The sequence below is a fragment of the Abramis brama genome, assembly GCF_963993115.1.
Source record: "Abramis brama genome assembly, chromosome: 10".
NCBI classification, from domain to species: Eukaryota; Metazoa; Chordata; class Actinopteri; order Cypriniformes; family Leuciscidae; genus Abramis; species Abramis brama.
Window position 1 is genome coordinate 1,969,936 of NC_139972.1, and position 19,032 is coordinate 1,988,967.

Consider the following 19,032-nt stretch of genomic DNA (forward strand, 5'->3'; position numbering starts at 1 on the left):
TACACACTTTCCCTTATCCAGTCATAATATTGTGTGCATTATTCAATTATTATTTTGTATAATTATTTGAACAACTTTGTAATATCTCAGAAATTCTATAGAATTCACAATATCATCTGTGATCCTCCTCCTGCAATGAATAGTGACTAAAAACAATAAAACTGAGCTAAAGTGACTAAAAGAGTGTGATGTGAGATAACAGAAGAGATCTGTATCTCTTGTAATAAAGTTATCGTAGTTAGTGAAGTTAGTGTAAAAAATAAATTAAAACTGCTAAAAAGTTTACAATGTTTTTACAGTATTGTCACGGACACACACGGGAAAACAAGAAAAATAGAACCAATAGCAGTATGTAATTATTTATTGAAAGACCTCAGAAGTGTGGACAATATACAAGGACTCCATAACAAACACTAAACAGGCAGGGTATTTATACACACAGAAACTAACAATCATGATGGGGAACAGCTGGGTGCAATGAACAGTGATGATTACAGACAAGGATTGTGGGGAATGCAGTTCATAATGTGGATGACAACGTGGGGAAGAGGACCTCTAGTGGACACCCAGGGAACACAAACCAGACCATGTGACAAGTATGTACAGTTTTTTTTTTAAGTTTTTACAAATTTTATTTGATTCTTTCAGGTTTACCACTTGCATTGTTACACATTTGTAGATCGTTTTGAAAAAAAATATTTGCTAAATGACTAAATGTAATTATAAACATGATTGGATGATAACAAACTTATTTCATATCATACAGATGTGATCAAACAAAGTCCTATTTATGAATTACCAGGAACTCTGTGTTTGCAGAAAGATAAATGAGAGACAAAACTGAACAAATCGAAGGCAAAGATAAACAAATAAAAAGAATGAATGAACAAGCCAAAGAGAAAAAAAACTGAAATAATGAAGAAACGTCACAGGTTACGACTGTAACCCTGCAGAATCCAGAAAAACCTGTTAGACTACATACTCTTTTCTGAACACAAAGTTCAGTTCAACTGAAGGTGTTTTTCAGGCTGTGCCGTGAAGGAGAAAACATGATATATTAACAGAGAACAAACATCAAGACAGTAAGTACTTTCATGAAATATTTCAGTGCACTGGGACACATGGATCATTTTTGCTTTGATCCAAGGTGAAGTGAATGAGTGATATTAAACATGACTTGGTTTATAGATTATTACATTATATATTTAACATAGACTTAACATCATTCTCTGAGAGTGTCTATCATTTGTTAATTGCACGTTTAATGTTGTGATTTTGAGAAAAAAAAGAGATAAAATATGAATAAAATAATAATGGACATAAATTTAGTAATATGGACATTATAAATCCATTTACACATGACAGTGTGAGTGTAATACAGCGGATCTAAAACGGAATAAACAAAATAAAATATATGATAGAAAAAATATAAACAAACAAACAAAAAGAGCAACAAAAACAAAAAAACAAAAAAACTTTGAAACAAAAAACTTTAGCTTGCAAGATTTTCTCAAACTTCTGATCAAACGTTCTTCCAGTGTCGTCATCTACTCATTGATGTCATTACACAGGAGAGCATCTTCAACTGCTTCAGGAAAGATAATTGGTTTAAAGTGTTAGTTCACCCAATGCCATTTCTGTTGTTAATCCCTCACTCACATAAACCAAATAAACCAAGGTATTTAACTAAGTATCTTTTGGCACTCTAGCGGTTAATAAACAAACTGCTGCGTCTTGCGAAAGAACATTGTAGCCGGTGTGGTATAGTATTCAGTCACTCTATAGTATTCGTTCACTCTATAGTAATGGGTCCGGGCTGAGGTCCCAATTAGTATGCCAGTAGTAAGCCTGATCTAAATCTGTTCTCGTGATACGGTAAGGCAGTATGAGTGCAGTAATATCAGGTAAAGCTCATAGCACGATCACCAGATAACGTTAGCTGTATGCTATGCTACTATCTAAGCTAACTAAAAAAAAACACACTAACAACGAGAAATGTTTAATTTCACAATCTAAAGCTTCGGTTAAATACTAGTATATGAAACGTATAATTTAAAATACATTAAATACATAATGACTCGTTATAACGTAGTACAAACGTCTTCTATAATAAAGTGATTTTGTATGATTTGTAACCAGGCACTAAAGCGATTACCGATAAAACGTGCTTTGAACCAATCGGATTGCTTGGGTCCTCAGCCCGGACCCATTACTATAGAGTGACTGAATACTATACCACACCGGATCTACTTCTCTCTGTTTATAGGCTTTTTCGACTTCATGCAGCTCTGCGCAGACCGATCGGCGGCTGACTTATAACAGTGCATGCCGGTTAGAAATTTTGTCCGACTTGATACAGCGTCGACGCCATGTGACTGTGACATATGCCATCAAAGTACCGCGAGAGCGATTTGAGAGTAGCCGGAGAACTCAGCCAGCGCAGCTTCTCAAGAGCGGCTGCACTGGGCTGCAGGAGCTCTGATGACAACACAGCTGTTCCACGACTAGCCAAATTCAACGCATGACTATGATCACGTGTGTTTCGTGTTTATTTCACCACCTTTAGTTCCACTAAAGCTAACAATTTTTTTAACATTCATACAGTCACGTTATATTTTGTCAGGTTTATCAAAATAAAACTAGTTGCTATAGGCTTATGTTGAACTTGATTCTTGTTCAAAAAGACGCTGTATGAAGCAGTACATTAAGTATTGAATGAAAATGTCTCTGAAACATCTATGCATTTGGCAAAGATTTGCATTTATTTCACTTCAGCTGTGGTAAAGCATGCAAATCACACAGGTTCTGTGCTACTCTGCAGCGGTTTAAAATAGTCAGAATATAAATAATTATTATAGGCGTACCGTAGTGACTCAGGATAAGACAAGAACACAGGTTGGAAGATGGATTCATGATGTACCCGCTCATTATATCAATTTTATGAATTTTTAACAAAAAAAGTTACATGTTAAGTGTACCTCCATTGACAGTCTACTACGCAACTAAAGAGAAAGTTAGAGTTCACCTGTCGACATTTTAAAGCTACACTGTGTAGGATTTTCTCCCATATAGCGGTGAACTTGTTTATGACTACCAACTGAATATTACTTTCTAGCCCCTCCCATTCCGAGGGCGTTTTAACTCCTACGGTGGCCGTATTGTTTCAAATCTGTCGTTGTCATGAGTGATCTCCAAGACAACGTTACATCAAGAGTGTAAAAACACGAAAGGCGAAGCTTGAATTTCCAGGTATGTCCCTCTTTGGCTAATGTATTTTCAAGCTGGAGGCGCAACATGGCTTCTGCCATTCGAGCGACTCGCTCGTATGTATTCTAAATAGCAGCTTCTACACTTACGAGAATACTTGATTTGTTGGTAGTAGTAATTACACGTTAATGAGCACATATCATTTTGAAAGAACAAAGTGTTTTTTGTTAAGAATCAACTTAAAAAATGACACAGTGTAGCTTTAAGCAGGTAAAATAATATATGATACGGAAAAACAGAGCATCAAAGTGTTTAATAGAAACGTTTACGCAGAAATGTCCATGTATCTTTATGATGTTAAAGCTGGAGGATTTGAGATCCTGTATCTTGTAAAAGTTTGATCAAGGTTAGTGTTCATGTGTGGCGACTTTATCATTAAAATGAATCTCTGGAGAACATTTTAAGTGATTGTTTGATATGAAATCTTTAATAAAGCGTTTCTTTCACAGTGTTTCTTTTGTATTTGGTGATGTCTGTGATTGTTCACAAGTTTAACAGCATATGTGTAAACATTAGTGCTGTCAAACGATTAAAATATTTAATCGCGATTAATCGCATTAATGTCATAGTTAACTCGCGATTAATCGCACATTTTTATCTATTCTAAATGTCTCTTGATTTATTTTTGTCCCATTATTTTTTTCTCATTTTAATGCTCTTATCAACATGAAAAAAGCGGATTGGCTTGCTTTGTGCAGATTTTTTTATTATTGAAAACAACATTGGCAATACTGTGTTCAATTTCACACTAACATTCTCACTTGGAGCAAATAATCTCTCACACAATGTAACACTGTCCATCAATAAAAGGGTGAAAGAAATCCTGACGAGGTCCTGATATTGACGAGGGTTTGGAGAATTCGCATCAGCTGTGTGTGTGTGTGTGTGTGTGTGTGTGTGTGTGTGGCCATCATCAGGTGTTTCAGACTGGACGTACTGCGATGATGATAGCTCAGTTCACAACGACAAAACACACAATCACTTTGGTCTAGTCAATGGAACCATTTGGCAACTTTTTAAAAGTAAACTTTCCATTCAGAATCTTATTGGCATCCATTTCGGCGTCTCGCGCTCGTCATCCACTCAAAACGTAACGTTGACCTACTATTTGGCCGGCTCGCAAGCCCAAACAAGTGTGTGCGCGTGCCTGCTGTTTTGTTTCCGGTCTAGCTAGATCCGCTTGCGCTTTGGTCGACGAAGCAACAAAACGTCCTCGCAAGCCATTGAAAACGTCCTCGCAAGCCATTGAAATGAATGGGTTTCATAGAGCCGCGCATGCCGCGTCCTGTTGCAAAATCATGTGAAAAAAACTACAAAGTTTGCTAGGCCAAAAAGACCGTTAATCTCGCGATAAAAAAATTGATCGCGTTAAAATGGGTTTGCGTTAACGCCGTTAATAACGCGTTTAACTGACAGCCCTAGTAAACATATATGACTGAGCTGGAGTTAATGCAGTCACTTTTTTCCCACACTCAAGATATGTTTAGCTAAATTATAAAGGCTATTTAATCATTTAATTTAGTGTGTAAATGTTTCTTCATTCAGAGTCAGTGGAGGAGATCAAACTCATCAGATTCTCCTGCAGCTTCATCATGGCTGATTCACAAGGATCCAGAGATGGAGATTTTTCTTCAATCCCAGAGTCCAGCTGTGTGTCTATGAAGAGTAACTGCTCTATGGATCCGCCAATATATTTTAAGAGTGTAAACAAAAGTCTCAACCTCAGGTATATTATTTCTATAAAAGTGTGCTTACAGTATGACATTTTTTAATTAGAAGCACATTTATCGGTCAGTCAGTCTATTACTAGCAATGATATCAAGTGTTTTCCACCTTTATATAATGGAGTAGGTGTAAAATTGAGTGGATTTTTCTAACCGCTGGTTCAGATTTGTTGAAAGCTTCACAGTGTCTGGTCAGAACAGTGATGTTTCACAGCAAGAGTACCATTACAAGAGTACAGTAGTGGTTTATCTTTAAAGGTCAGCAAAACATTGGTCTCTTAAGCCTGGAACACAACAAGCCGACGGTCAGCCGTCAGGCAGTTTTTGTGGGTCGGCCGACTAAGTTTTCTCAGTGTGGTCCACGCCGTCGGCTGAAATTGGTCCTCGTTGGCTTTTTTCTGGTCGATTCAACATGTTTAATCGGCTTCGGGTCGTCTGTGAAAGAAGGAACTCTGATTGGCTGTTCAGCTTAGTGAACGAGTCAGTGCACGACAATAATAGCAAAAAAAGCCAGCAAACAAGTCAAAATTGTACAGATAGAAGGCTGTTCTAATGTTACGTCATCTTACCTGAATGTTCCTTGGCGAATAATTCAATATTCACATGAGCGGAGTGGAATAAAGAAAGTTTTTAGCTGGATTGATATTCAAAACGGTAAGCACGCACTGCTTAATTTATGGTTTGTGTATCTGCAGCCTGCAGCGTCGGTTTCCCATTTTGAATGATGAATATAGACGAATATATATCTGCAGAAATAGACATTTTTCTCATTTACATGCAGGCGCAGAAAGCGCATTCTAGCTGATAGTCGGCTGTAGTACTCTCGGTGTGTTCAAGTGCAGCTTTTTTCTCCCGACGCAGGCGACGCAAGGCTTGGTGTGTTCCAGGCTTTAAGTCGGATGAGCCTTTGTCCTCCATTGTGCCTTTGAAAAGAGTCATGTGATCGTGGTTGATGTTCATCTGTGTTGTTTAATTCTATAATTCTATAGTTGTTTTCAATTTGTTTGTTATTATTTCCTAATTCCTACTGGTTTTCTCAGTCGCTTTGGTACATTTTTTGAGTCATACTTAACATTTGCAAACCAATAAGTTAATTTCTCAAAATAATTATGATCAAAGTTTGAGACACAGTGCTTAACGTCTCAGGTTACGACTGTAACCTATGTTCCCTGAGAACAGGGAACGAGACACTACGTCAGAATGACGCTATGGGGGAACGCCTCAGGCGTGACAGGTGTCTGAAATAAATATCAACTCACGTCAATCATGTTGACCGGCGACAGCCCGTGAATCATCAGCTTGATTGATTAACGCGCGACCTGGATGTATAAAGGGGGGCCTTGCACACATGACAACATCCTATCGTCTGAAGGGACTGTTGCAGGCAGGCCCCGAGGCATGGCAGGAAGACGTAGTGTCTCGTTCCCTGTTCTCAGGGAACATAGGTTACAGTCGTAACCTGAGACGTTCCCTTTCAAAAGGGAACTCTACACTACGTCAGAATGACGCTATGGGGAACGATATACCAACGCCACCATGCTAAGGGGAGTGCATGCCCTCAGGTCACACTGGGCTGTCAGTGACAGCATTCCCTACGGTCATAGCCCAAGCTAAATGATACCACAGAAAACCTCACAGTTTTAAAGGAAGGTCTACCTGGGCCAGCTCAAAGGCCTAGGACCACAATTCAAAAACTAGAAAGGGTCCCTTCTAGGGAATGTGGCTAGGGGACCCGAGGGAACCCCAGCCAGTCACTATTCAGGGGAACGTGCCACCTGAAATGCCACCAGGCAGGCCTGACCTGGTGTCACTATATAGGACACTACCGTCTGGCCACTTCCTGTCTGTCTGAAGACAGAGCCTCTGGACACTTGCCTTTAGGAAGGCATCCAACCCGAGGGACTGCGAAGCAGGCAGTGAACCACTCAGCCCGGATCTCAGAGACGGGATATCCTGGAGAGTATGACTCAACATAGTGCTTTACAACCCTTGCCAGCGAGGGGAGTTTCTCTACTCGATCCACGGATCTACCCAGTGTTTGTGTTTCGAAACACTGAGGGGGCCTGCAAGGGCCTAGAACTGAAAAGCCACCAGGCAGGCCTGAGCTGGTGTGACTACATAAGACACTACCGTCTGGCCACTTCCTGTCTGTCTGAAGACAGAGCCTCTGGACACTTGCCTTAAGGCATCCAACCCGAGGGACTGCGAAGCAGGCAGTAAACCACTCGGCCCGGATCTCAGAGACGGGACATCCAGGAGAGTATGACTCAGCATAGTGCTTTACAACCCTTGCTAGCGAGGGGAGTTTCTCTACTCTATCCATGGATCTACCCAGTGTTTGAGTTTCAAAACACTGAGGAGGCCTGTGAGGGCCTAAAGGGAGCTTACCTCCAGGAAGGCCTGGTAGGACCTCTAACCTGGCGACCACAACATGGGGGAGCTTGTATTCAACCACAATATGTGGGAGCTTACCTTCAGGAAGGCCGGTGAGGCCTCTGACCTGGTGACCACAGCATGTGGGAGCTCATATTCAACCACAGTATGTGGGAGCTCATATTCAGGAAGGCCTAGTGAGGCCTCTGACCTGCTAACCACAGTATGTGGGAGCTCATATCAGGAAGGCCGGTGAGGCCTGTAACCTGGGGACCACAACCTGTGGGAGCTTACTTTCAGAAAGGCCCTAGAACCGAAGTCTAGGCCACGTAAAAAAGGGAATTAAGCGAACAGCGCACAACCCTTACCATAAATCTGGATTATAGAAAGTACATGAAAGAAAATGCATGTACTTAGCCATTCTGAATCCAAGAAGGCCTGATGAGGCCTCTAACCTGGCGACCACAGCATGTGGGAGCTCATACTCGGGAAGGCCGGTGAGGCCTGTAACACGGTGACCACAGTGTGTGGGAGCTCATCAGAATGTGGAAGTTAGCTAGAGAAAGGCGTCTGTCGTAAAAAGTGACGACAGGACGCATCTAGAGTGGGACCCGAGGTGAAAGACCAAGGTCTGAGCCACATAGGAAGGGACCGAAGCGAACAGCGCATGACCCTTACCATAAAAATGGATTTTAGTAAGTACACAGGACGTTAATCGTGTGACTTACCATAAGCATGGGTTTAAGAAAAATAGATGAAGTAAAGGTGCATGTACTTCATCACTCTATATTCAGGAAGGACTAGTGAGGCCTATAACCTGACGACCACAGTAAGTGGGAGCTCATTCTCAGGAAGGCCCCTGAGGCCTGTGACCTGACGACCACAGACTGTGGGAGCTCGTATCCAGGAAGGCCGGTGAGGCCTGTAACCTGGCAACCACAGCATGTGGGAACCCATGATCAGGAAGGCCAGATGAGGCCTATAACCTGATGGACACAATGCGTGGGAGCTCACATTCAGGAAGGCCTGAAGAGGCCTGCAACCTGACATGTGGAAGCTCACAACCAGTGCGGCCTAAACCCTAGCGACCACAGAGAGTGGGAGTTCACATTCAGGAAGGCCTGGATGAGGCCTGTAACCTGACATGTGAAAAACTCATAACCAGGAAGGTGTTTAGGAAGCCTGCAACCTGGCGACCACAGTATGTGGGAGCTCATACTCAGGAAGGCCTGTGAGGCCTGTAACCTGGCGACCACAGTATGTGGGAGCTCATACTCAGGAAGGCCTATGAGGCCTGAAACCTGGTGACCACAGTAAGTGGGAACTCACATTCAAGAAGGCCGGATGAGGCCTGTAACCTGACATGAGGAAGCTCATAACTAGGAAGACCTGCGACCACGGTGTGTGGGAGCTCATACTCAGGAAGGCCGGGTGAGGCCTGTAACCTGGCGGCCACAGTATGTGGGAGCTCACATTCAGGAAGGCCAGGTGAGGCCTGTAACCTGACATGTAGAAGCCCATCACCAGGAAGGCTGGTGAGGCCTGTAACCTGGCGACCACAGTATGTGGGAGCTCATACTCAGGAAGGCCTAGTGAGGCCTATGACCTGATAACCACATTATATGGGAGCTATATTCAAGAAGGCCTGGAGAGGCCTATAACTTGATAACCACAGTATGTGGGAGCTCATATTCAGGAAGGCCTCGTGAAGCCTCTGACCTGATAACCACAGTATGTGGGAGCTCATATTCAACCACCGTATATGGGAGCTCATATTCAGGAAGGCCTGGTGAGGCCTCTGACCTGATAACCACAGTATGTGGGAGCTCATATTCAACCACCGTATGTGGGAGCTCATATTCAGAAAGGCCTGGTGAGGCCTCTGACCTGATAACCACAGTATGTGGGAGCTCATATTCAGGAAGGCCTAGTGAGGCCTCTGACCTGATAACCACAGTATGTGGGAGCTCATATTCAGGAAGGCCTGGTGAGGCCTCTGACCTGATAACCACAGTATGTGGGAGCTCATATTCAACCACAGTATGTGGGAGCTCATATACAGGAAGGCCTGGTGAGGCCTCTGACCTGATAACCACAGAATGTGGGAGCTCATATTCAACCACAGTATGTGGGAGCTCATTTTCAGGAAGGCCTAGTGAGGCCTCTGACCTGCTAACCACATTATATGGGAGCTATATTCAAGAAGGCCTGGAGAGGCCTATAACTTGATAACCGCAATATGTGGGAGCTCATATTCAGGAAGGCCTAGTGAGGCCTCTAACCTGCTAACCACAGTATGTGGGAGCTCATATTCAACCACAGTATGTGGGAGCTCATATACAGGAAGGCCTGGTGAGGCCTCTGACCTGATAACCACAGAATGTGGGAGCTCATATTCAACCACAGTATGTGGAAGCTCACATTCAGGAAGGCCGGGTGAGGCCTGCAACCTGACATGTAGAAGCCCATCACCAGGAAGGCCGGTGAGGCCTGTAACCTGGCGCCACAGTATGTGGGAGCTCATAACCAGGAAGGCCTGGCGAGGCCTGTAACCTGGCGACCACCGTGTATGGGAGCTCATATTCAGGAAGGCCTGGTGAGGCCTATAACTTGATAACCACAGAATGTGGGAGCTCATATTCAACCACAGTATGTGGGAGCTCATTTTCAGGAAGGCCTAGTGAGGCCTATGACCTGATAACCACATTATATGGGAGCTATATTCAAGAAGGCCTGGAGAGGCCTATAACTTGATAACCACAGTATGTGGGAGCTCATATTCAGGAAGGCCTAGTGAGGCCTATGACCTGATAACCATAATATGTGGGAGCTCATTCAACCATAGTATGTGGAAGCTCATATTCAGGAAGGCCTAGTGAGGCCTATAACCTGATAACCACATTACTCCTTGACAGTCAATTCCTGGGAGCTCACCTCAGGGAGGCCCAAGCGCTGTCCGGTTGCAAAATGGGGACTGTCTGGTCAAGGAGGCCTGATAAGACCTACTACCTGACCATCGAAAAAATCTTAGATTTACTTTCTTACCCACAACATTTTGCCCCAGACTCTAAAACAGGAAACGTGGTCTGAAAAGAAACAGAAATATGTTAATTTCACATTTTACAAAAAGACCAGAATTACACCTGCTCTTTTTGTTCACTGCTCATCATTTTAATTCCTTAATTAAAATGCAGCCAAAAACACTGGATAACGCGATCTGGATGATAGGCTGAATTACTAAATATCTAACTTCATAAAAGTCAGATAATATTCCATCATTTTAATTCATAGAATTAAATGCAGCCATAATCACCAGACAATACTGTTTTAACATTTATACGTTCTCATAATCTACACACTGCCTCGGCAAGCGCGAGAAACGAGCCGTTAAATATATTTGGCTTTCATCCCTCGAGAAGAAAGTCAACAGGTGCGAGGTTGAAACATCCGACAGCGCACAGATTTTTTTTTTTTTTTTTTCACGCGTGCCGAGATATTTCTTAATGAACACTGCCAGCACCCTCAGGAACTGAATGTGAACGCCTCGTACCCAAACAGTATTGTTTCACAGATCGCCACAGGGCTCAGATGCTGAACCCTCCTCCCTCGAGAAAAGGGTCCGACGAGAGCGGAGCATCTTTAAATGAAAAACGCTCACAGTTTGCACAAGAGGCTCTTTCGAGAGCCTCCCGCGCGCTTCAGCGATATTCTCAAAACAGACAAACAGTCCCTGAAGACGAAAAGATGTTGTCATGTGTGCAAGGCCCCCCTTTATACATCCAGGTCGCGCGTTAATCAATCAAGCTGATGATTCACGGGCTGTCGCCGGTCAACATGATTGACGTGAGTTGATATTTATTTCAGACACCTGTCACGCCTGAGGCGTTCCCCCATAGCGTCATTCTGACGTAGTGTAGAGTTCCCTTTCGAAAGGGAACTCCATTGAGTTACAGACCTTAAAGCAAAAGTGGAACAACACTCAAGTTTCCAGTAAAAGTGCACAACATTTATATGTCTGAATGCTTTTTATTTTACTTAGTTTTAAAACCAGTTCAGTCCAGCAGAAGAGCTCAAACCCAGAGTCCAGCTGTGCGTCTATGAAGAGTAACTACTCTATGGATCCGCCAGGAAATTTTAAGAGTGGAGACACACAGTCTGATTTCAGGTATATCATTTCTATAAAAGTTATGCTTATAGTATTTGATCTTTATGAAATTATTATTAATATACAGCAGTGTGATGATCTGGATTTGAACCAAACAATTCTAAGCTCAAATCTAGCAAGTTTCAGTCTATTAATAATAATCATTGTGCTCTTGTGTAAAGCTCTATGTAGTGTATTGTTAATACATTCACACACTGTAAAACCTGTTGGTCTGTTACTCAGTTAATGACACAATTACATCAATATCAGTGTGTCTGATTCTTTACCCTCTTCATTCTGATTTAAGGTCAAATCTTCAATCCAGACCAGTTAAAAACAAAACTGTGAACAAGCCTGTGATTCAACCACAAGACTTTAATGAAAGCATGTATCCTGGTTTCAGGTAAAATGCAGGACTTTTGTTGTTGTTATTGTTTAATTTTAGGTGCTGCAATTCACATCACACATCACTCAAACACAGGATTAATAATTAAAACATTTCAGAAACCTAATGATATTCTGTGTCCCATAATACAGTAGACAACTGATACATTATGTAATTTATGGCTATTTACTTCTCTGACTTGTGTAATAATGTGGTATTTTAATCTTACAGCCAAGACTCTAAACCTGCTGAAGTCCTCAACACATTGAGATCAAATCTGAGACAGAAGTTTGAGTGTTTGTATGAGGGAATATCAAAGCAGGGAAACCCAACACTCCTGAATGAGATCTACACAGAGCTCTACATCACAGAGAGTGGAAGTGGAGAGATCAATAATGAGCATGAGGTGAGACAGATTGAGAGACAGTCCAGGAGAGCAGAAACAGAGGACACACCGATCAAATGCAGTGACATCTTTAGACCTTTACTTGGACAAGACAAACCCATCAGAACTGTGCTGACAAAGGGAGTCGCTGGCATTGGAAAAACAGTCTCTGTGCAGAAGTTCATCCTGGACTGGGCTGAAGGGAAAGAGAATCAGGACGTCCAGCTCATATTTCCACTTGCTTTCAGAGAGCTCAACTTGATGAAGGACAAAACACTCAGTCTTTCAGATCTTCTTCATCTCTTTTTACCTGAAACAAAAGAAATGGACATATCCAGTGATGAGTATAAAGTGTTGTTCATCTTTGATGGTCTGGATGAGTGTCGTCTGTCTCTGGATTTTCAGAGCGATGTGAGGTTGTGTGATGTGACTGAATCAGCCTCAGTGGACGAGCTGCTGATGAACCTCATTGTGGGGAATCTGCTTCCCTCTGCTCTCATCTGGATCACCTCCAGACCAGCAGCAGCGGATCTCGTCCCCTCTGAGTGTGTCCATCGAGTGACAGAGGTACGAGGCTTCAGTGACACGCAGAAGGAGGAATACTTCAGGAAGAGAATCAGTGATCAGAGTCTGGCCGACAGGATCATCTCACACCTGAAGTCATCAAGGAGCCTCTTTATTATGTGCCACATCCCAGTGTTCTGCTGGATCTCAGCCACTGTTCTAGAGAAGATGTTGAGTGAAGCAGAGAGAGGAGAGATTCCCAAGACTCTCACTCAAATGTACACACACTTCCTGCTCATTCAGACCAACATCAAACATGAGAAGGACTATGAGAAGATAGTGAAAGATGAAGACATGATTGTCAAACTGGGGAAACTGGCTTATTGGCAGCTTGTGAAAGGCAACCTGATCTTCTATGAGGAAGACCTGAGAGAGTGTGGCATTGATGAGGCAGAAGCATCAGTTTACTCAGGATTGTGCACTCAGATCTTCAGAGAGGAGTTGGGCTTGTATCAGGGGAAAGTCTTCTGCTTTGTTCATCTGAGCATTCAGGAACATCTAGCAGCTCTATATGTGCATCTCTCCTTTATCAACAATAACATCAATGTGTTTGACCAGATTACCAAACCAACCAATGGAGACACAGTTTCCCTATCTGATCTCCATCAGAGAGCTGTGGATGAGGCTTTAGACAGTAAAAATGGCCATCTGGACCTTTTCCTTCGTTTCCTTCTGGGTCTGTCAGTGGAGTCTAATCAGAGTCTCTTACAAGAACTAAAGACACAGACAGCAAACAGCTCTGACAACAATAAGAAAACAGTTGACTATATTAAAGAAAAGATCAGTGAGAATCCCTCTCCAGATAAATACATCAATCTGTTTCACTGTCTGAATGAACTGGGTGATCTTTCTCTAGTGAACGAAGCTGAACCTCATATGAGCAGAGGATTACGTAATGTGAAACTCTCCTCGTCTCAGTGGTCAGCTTTAGTGTTTGTGTTGTTGTCCTCAGAGAAGACACTGCAGGAATTTGACTTGAACAGATTCATTGGAGCCAGAAATGATCGGTAAGTGTTTAAATCACAGAGCGCAGATTGATTTCTGGGATATTGTACATAATTTGTGGGTGCTTCTCAAACTGTGGCTGTGTCCTAGTAAGGCTGCATATCTCGACTGCCACGTCATCAAGCGCCTCTGAACGCCGTCTCAGTTTGAAGGATCTTTTGAAGACAGACTTCATTTTATGTCTTTAATTCAGCTCATTTTGAAGGATGCATCAAGTGTATCCTTCGTGTTCTTCAGTCTCCCACAATCCTTTGCACACATTCCTGTTCACGTAAAAGAACTGATGGAAAGTTCATTATGAGTTTATCTGAGTTCATTATGAAATGTAAGACTCAGATAATGTATTCGGAGATGAAGGCATACATGTTATCTTTTGTTTCTGTGTAAATTAATCACTGAACACTAAACTGATAATAATGTAAAACACCGGGAGACACAGACAGCTGTCATTCACTGTATTGCATTAATAAAAAAGCCAGTTAATATAAAGATATTTAATACAAAGTATTTTTCCAAAATTAAGTTTTAAAAGTAATAGCAATTGGACGTCCTCCTGATGATAAAAATTACGTCATGCGGACGGCCAAAGTAAATTTGATAAAACAGTTAATGGCCTTGATGGTGTTCCTGGTGGCGTTTAGCTCTTCACAGTGGCGTAGCGGACGGGCACGCAGGGCATATTAAATTACTATTGTTAATGTTATTAGGCTACTTTTATAATTAAATTAATATTACAATTCATTTGTCCCGCAATATTTTCAAAGTGCATCACCACATAACTGACGTGCTGTGAGGATAATAGATTAGATTATATGATGAAGACGAGCAGCTCGCCCTCGAGGAGAAATGTGAGTCTGTAAAGGGATGTAAAAATGATGGCACACTCTCAGAACCACTTCGTGCAAGGTGGAATTTGTTTACAGAGTCAGAGAGGTTCATCCAAAGTGTAGAATATATACAAGTGCCCACATAAATGACAAAACAAAACAAATCCAAAGTCGGATCAGTCTGTACGATCAACTAAGTCGAACGTTACCCGACTGAAAGGGAACTGAAGTTTCTTAGCTTACTTAACACAACATTTTAAGGCAGCCAGGTTACAAATTATTTTAAGTTGAATGAACTTGTTCGTTTTTACAGTGTACAACCACATCCACAAAGATTGTAATTTAGACAAAAGATTAGTTGTCATAAAATCGTTATTGGTGTCAGTAAAACCTATATAATTGAACAGCTCGATTGTGATCTCAGCCTTGATAACTTGTGCAAGTAGCCATGATACACAACTATGCTGCACGATTAAGTCATTTTTCGAAAAGAAAAGCTGAAATTTCAACATGTTCAAGCATCCAGAATTATAGCCACGTTAATAAAGTTTGTAAGAAATCAAACCGTTTGTAAATCCGTCAAGATTTCAGCGAGATAAGAGTATTTGTGTTCGTGCAGATCACTCACCTTACATCAGGTACCACAGAGCCTGCCAGAAAGCTTGCCTGTGACAAGATGGCCGCCGCCGTAAGACATCTAGCCTTTATTATGTATATCTATAGGCGCAACTTTCCACTGGAAGACTGTCTCCGCCCACACAGACCCACTGGAAGACTGTCTCCGCCCACACAGACCCACTGGAAGACTGTCTCCGCCCACACAGACACACAACACAGGGACGAAACGACGAGACAGTGCAGTGTAAGTGTGTGAAATGACCGGGAAAACGGATATGGAAGGGAGATCACGAGGAAAAGAAAGCATCGACTGAAAAGAGCTCTTGTCATAGATATTCTTGTTATAACGTCATGTTAAAATGTGATTATTTTCTTGTTTTCCTTTGCAATCCGCTGTTAAAGTATAAAAAAGGACAACATTTACTGCACATTTGTGGTCTGTTCTCCCGAATTTAATTTACGATATATTCCATTAATAATTCACTGGAATGCACAAAGAATCTCTCGTTATTCTCCTCAAATCCTCATGTCTCTTTCCAGATTTGTTTTCACAAGTAAATGCAATTTTTAATCTGTCAAAATGACAGAAATCACTTTGAAATAGTATCACGTAATGCTGAAGTTAATGAACATTTTTGATTGACGCAGCATAAGTTATATATTACTACGGTGATATTTAACCCATCCGTTATTGCTGTGGAAAGACTCGCGCTTTTGGGGTTATTTGGTCTGTTGAAATACCTTGTTGATGCTTTTACACTTTTAAATTTCCTTTTAATGTTCGATGGTTGAAGGGTGAGTAGATTAATGTCATCTCATTGTGACACTTTTTTAACATATTGCGTTCATAGAGCGAGCCTTTTCACTGATTGTTTACAACTTAATGGAAGTTACACCCATAATTCCCTCAAAGCGTCATGGGGCGTAGGAATAAGGTGGATACTGTCTATGGGTTTGTCCGGCGCAACTTTCCGCTGGAAGACTGACTCCGCCCACACAGACACACAAAACGGGGACAAAACGACGAGACAGTGCAGTGTAAAGGCCCTTTCACACCGGATGCATAACGAAAAAGCGAATAGTTCGTGTGCGAATAGTTCGCGTCAAAACCCATCACATGAGCCGCCTAAACACGGTCTCTATCTCTATCTTTGACGATTAGCTTTCTATCCCAAATGTAGTTTAGCCTGCTAGCCTACACAGCACAGGACTATACAACAACTAAAACTATCACACAACATACTCACAGTCGTGATAACCGAGTTGGTTGGCAATGCTACGCCACACAATCATTGTCCTTGTAGTATGCGATTGGCTGAAGCCTTTTCTGTCGCCGCAAAAGGAAAAAAAAAATCGACATCGAAACGGAAAAAATAAAAGTCGTTTTTTCGCCGCAGCACATTCGCGTTCAGTGTGAAAGCACTCATTAAACAAACAGCTGATCAAAAAATAAAACCATCGCGCAAATTATTCGTGCGTCAAAATCACGTCCAGTGTGAAAGGGCCTTAAGTGTATGAAATGACCGGGAAATGGATATGGAAGGGAGAGTGGAGAAATGGGAGAATGTCCATGTGCTATCAGCATCTTGTGTGCACCTGCTCCTATGATAGTGGCAGTGTGAGGGAGGAACGAGACGTGTGTGTGTGTGTGTGTGTTTTGTTTGTTTGTTTTTTTGTGTTTGTTTGTGTGTGTTTGTTTTTGTGTGTGTGTGTGTGTGTGTGTGCGTGTGTGTGTGTGTGTGTGTGTGTGTGCGTGTGTTTGTTTGTTTGTTTGTGTGCGTGTGTATGTGTGTGTGTGTATGTGTGTGTGTGTGTGTGTGTGTGTGTGTGTATGCTGCTTCCCCAGCGGTGGCAGCTAATGTGACTTTATCACAATCAACTTCTCATTTCAAAAACAACTTGTTTAACACAAAATACTTCTTGATTCATGAAAATATACGCATTTGACAGGACAAAAAAAATCTGATATGTCACAATAGTGTTGTAGTGTTAATGTAGAGTAATAGACATGCCACAGCAACATTGACAAGATAAAGAAAAAACAAATCTGTGTTGGCTGAATACGTGGCTCCTACAGTTATAGATACTAACACAACTTTCACATGTCCTTTATAAAGCAGCGTTTAATTGAAATAATATTTGAGGGTATTTAGGAAGGTATAATGTTTTATTTACTTATGTTATGAATTATTATTATTGTTAATTAACTTATTTTTTTGTTTTCAAATAGTGATACACAAAACACTGGAGATGAAGTTCTTCAGAAGCTGCTGCCTGTGGTTACAGCAACTAGATACGCTGAGTAAGTAACACTGAGAACAAGCATCACTGTTAAAACATTATAACATTTCTTACTCAAACATTATAAATTAATGATTTAACATAAATACGAGTCACACTTCAGCTTTTAAACCCTCCACCTATCTGACCTGATTTGTGATCTACTTAACCGTTTTTTTTAATGATATTTGTGTGAGAAATGTATCTTCAAATATATGCATTTATAATGGATGTATATAAACATTTATATTTATACTTTTTATATTAATTTTGAATTTAATTTAAATGTTAATACATTTATATTAAGGGAAAAAACAGATGTATTCAATTGTGAACCAAGCAAGGTTCTGGCTGCACGATTTGGGGAAAATGTCATATTGCGATTGCGATATAATAAACAAATGGTTTCATGAGTCAGCTTGCTTGGTTCTCAAGGAAAATGCACACACAGATTAGTGATAATGCTGAAATGTGTTTTTCTCAACTCAAACTAGCAACAACTAAATGCACAGTGTTTTCAAATTAAAATAATATTTTTTACAAAATTAAATAATGACATCTTTGCATTACTGCAAACTTGTTATTGTCTCATTAGTACAATAGTATAAAATAAATAGAACAATAAATAAGAACATTTGTATGCTCATGAAAATAAAATATTTTTAACATGCTGTCCAGACAAACATAGTAAAGTGCTTTACATAGAAGAAATTAAAATAATAAAAAGAAATACGAATAATTAAAACGGTTTAGAAAAATAAAATAAAATACAGTACAGTACAAACAGTCGGACGAACAGCGGCACAGTGCTCATTCAGTAAATGCATAGCTAAACAGATGTGTTTTTAGTCTGGATTTGAATGTGACTACAGTAGGAGCACATCTGATCTCCTCTGGAAGCTGGTTCCAGCTGCAGCTGGCATAATCGCTAAAAGCGGACTCGCCATGCTTAGAGTGAACCCTTGGTATTTCTAGCTGATATGATCCTAATGATCTGAGTGATCTGTTGGGTTTATATTCAGTGAGCATATCAGCAATGTATTGAGGTCCTAGGCCATTGAATGATTTATATACCAGTAATAATACTTTAAAATCAATCCTAAATTTAACTGGGAGCCAGTGTAAAGACCTGAGGACTGGTGTGATATGTTCATATTTTCTGGTTCTGCTCAGAATCCTGGCGGCAGCGTTCTGTATGAGCTGCAACTGTCTTATGGTCTTTTTGGGAAGGCCAGTGAGGAGTCCATTACAATAATCCACCCTGCTGGTGAGGAAACAAAGCATCTTATTCTTGCAATATTTTTCAGATGATAGTATGCTGATTTTGTTATTGCTTTGACATGACTACTGAAACTAAGGTCTGACTCTAGTGTCACACCAAGATTCCTGACTTGATGTTTAGTTGTTTGACCCCTAGAGTGAAGGTATGCGTTCACCTTGAGAACTTCATCTTTGTTTCC

The 19,032-nt window shown here is 41.2% G+C and overlaps 1 protein-coding gene across 2 annotated transcripts in view; it reads left to right on the forward strand.

Moving 5' to 3' along the window:
- Positions 1–954: 954 nt before the first annotated feature.
- The window catches only part of LOC311091369 (protein NLRC3-like), a 63,138-nt gene continuing 45,060 nt past the window's right edge, over positions 955–19,032 (forward strand). The window contains exons 1-7 of one of the 2 annotated variants that reach the window (XM_084127299.1): positions 955–1,082; positions 4,813–4,993; positions 11,404–11,529; positions 11,816–11,911; positions 12,125–13,849; positions 17,523–17,594; positions 18,746–18,839. In XM_084127299.1, coding sequence (XP_083983425.1) covers positions 4,860–4,993; positions 11,404–11,529; positions 11,816–11,911; positions 12,125–13,849; positions 17,523–17,594; positions 18,746–18,827 — 2,235 coding nt within the window. In that variant the 5' untranslated portion in view covers positions 955–1,082; positions 4,813–4,859 and the 3' untranslated portion in view covers positions 18,828–18,839. The remainder of the gene's footprint in view (positions 1,083–4,812; positions 4,994–11,403; positions 11,530–11,815; positions 11,912–12,124; positions 13,850–17,522; positions 17,595–18,745; positions 18,840–19,032) is intronic. The other variant, XM_084127298.1, reaches the window with a different exon arrangement.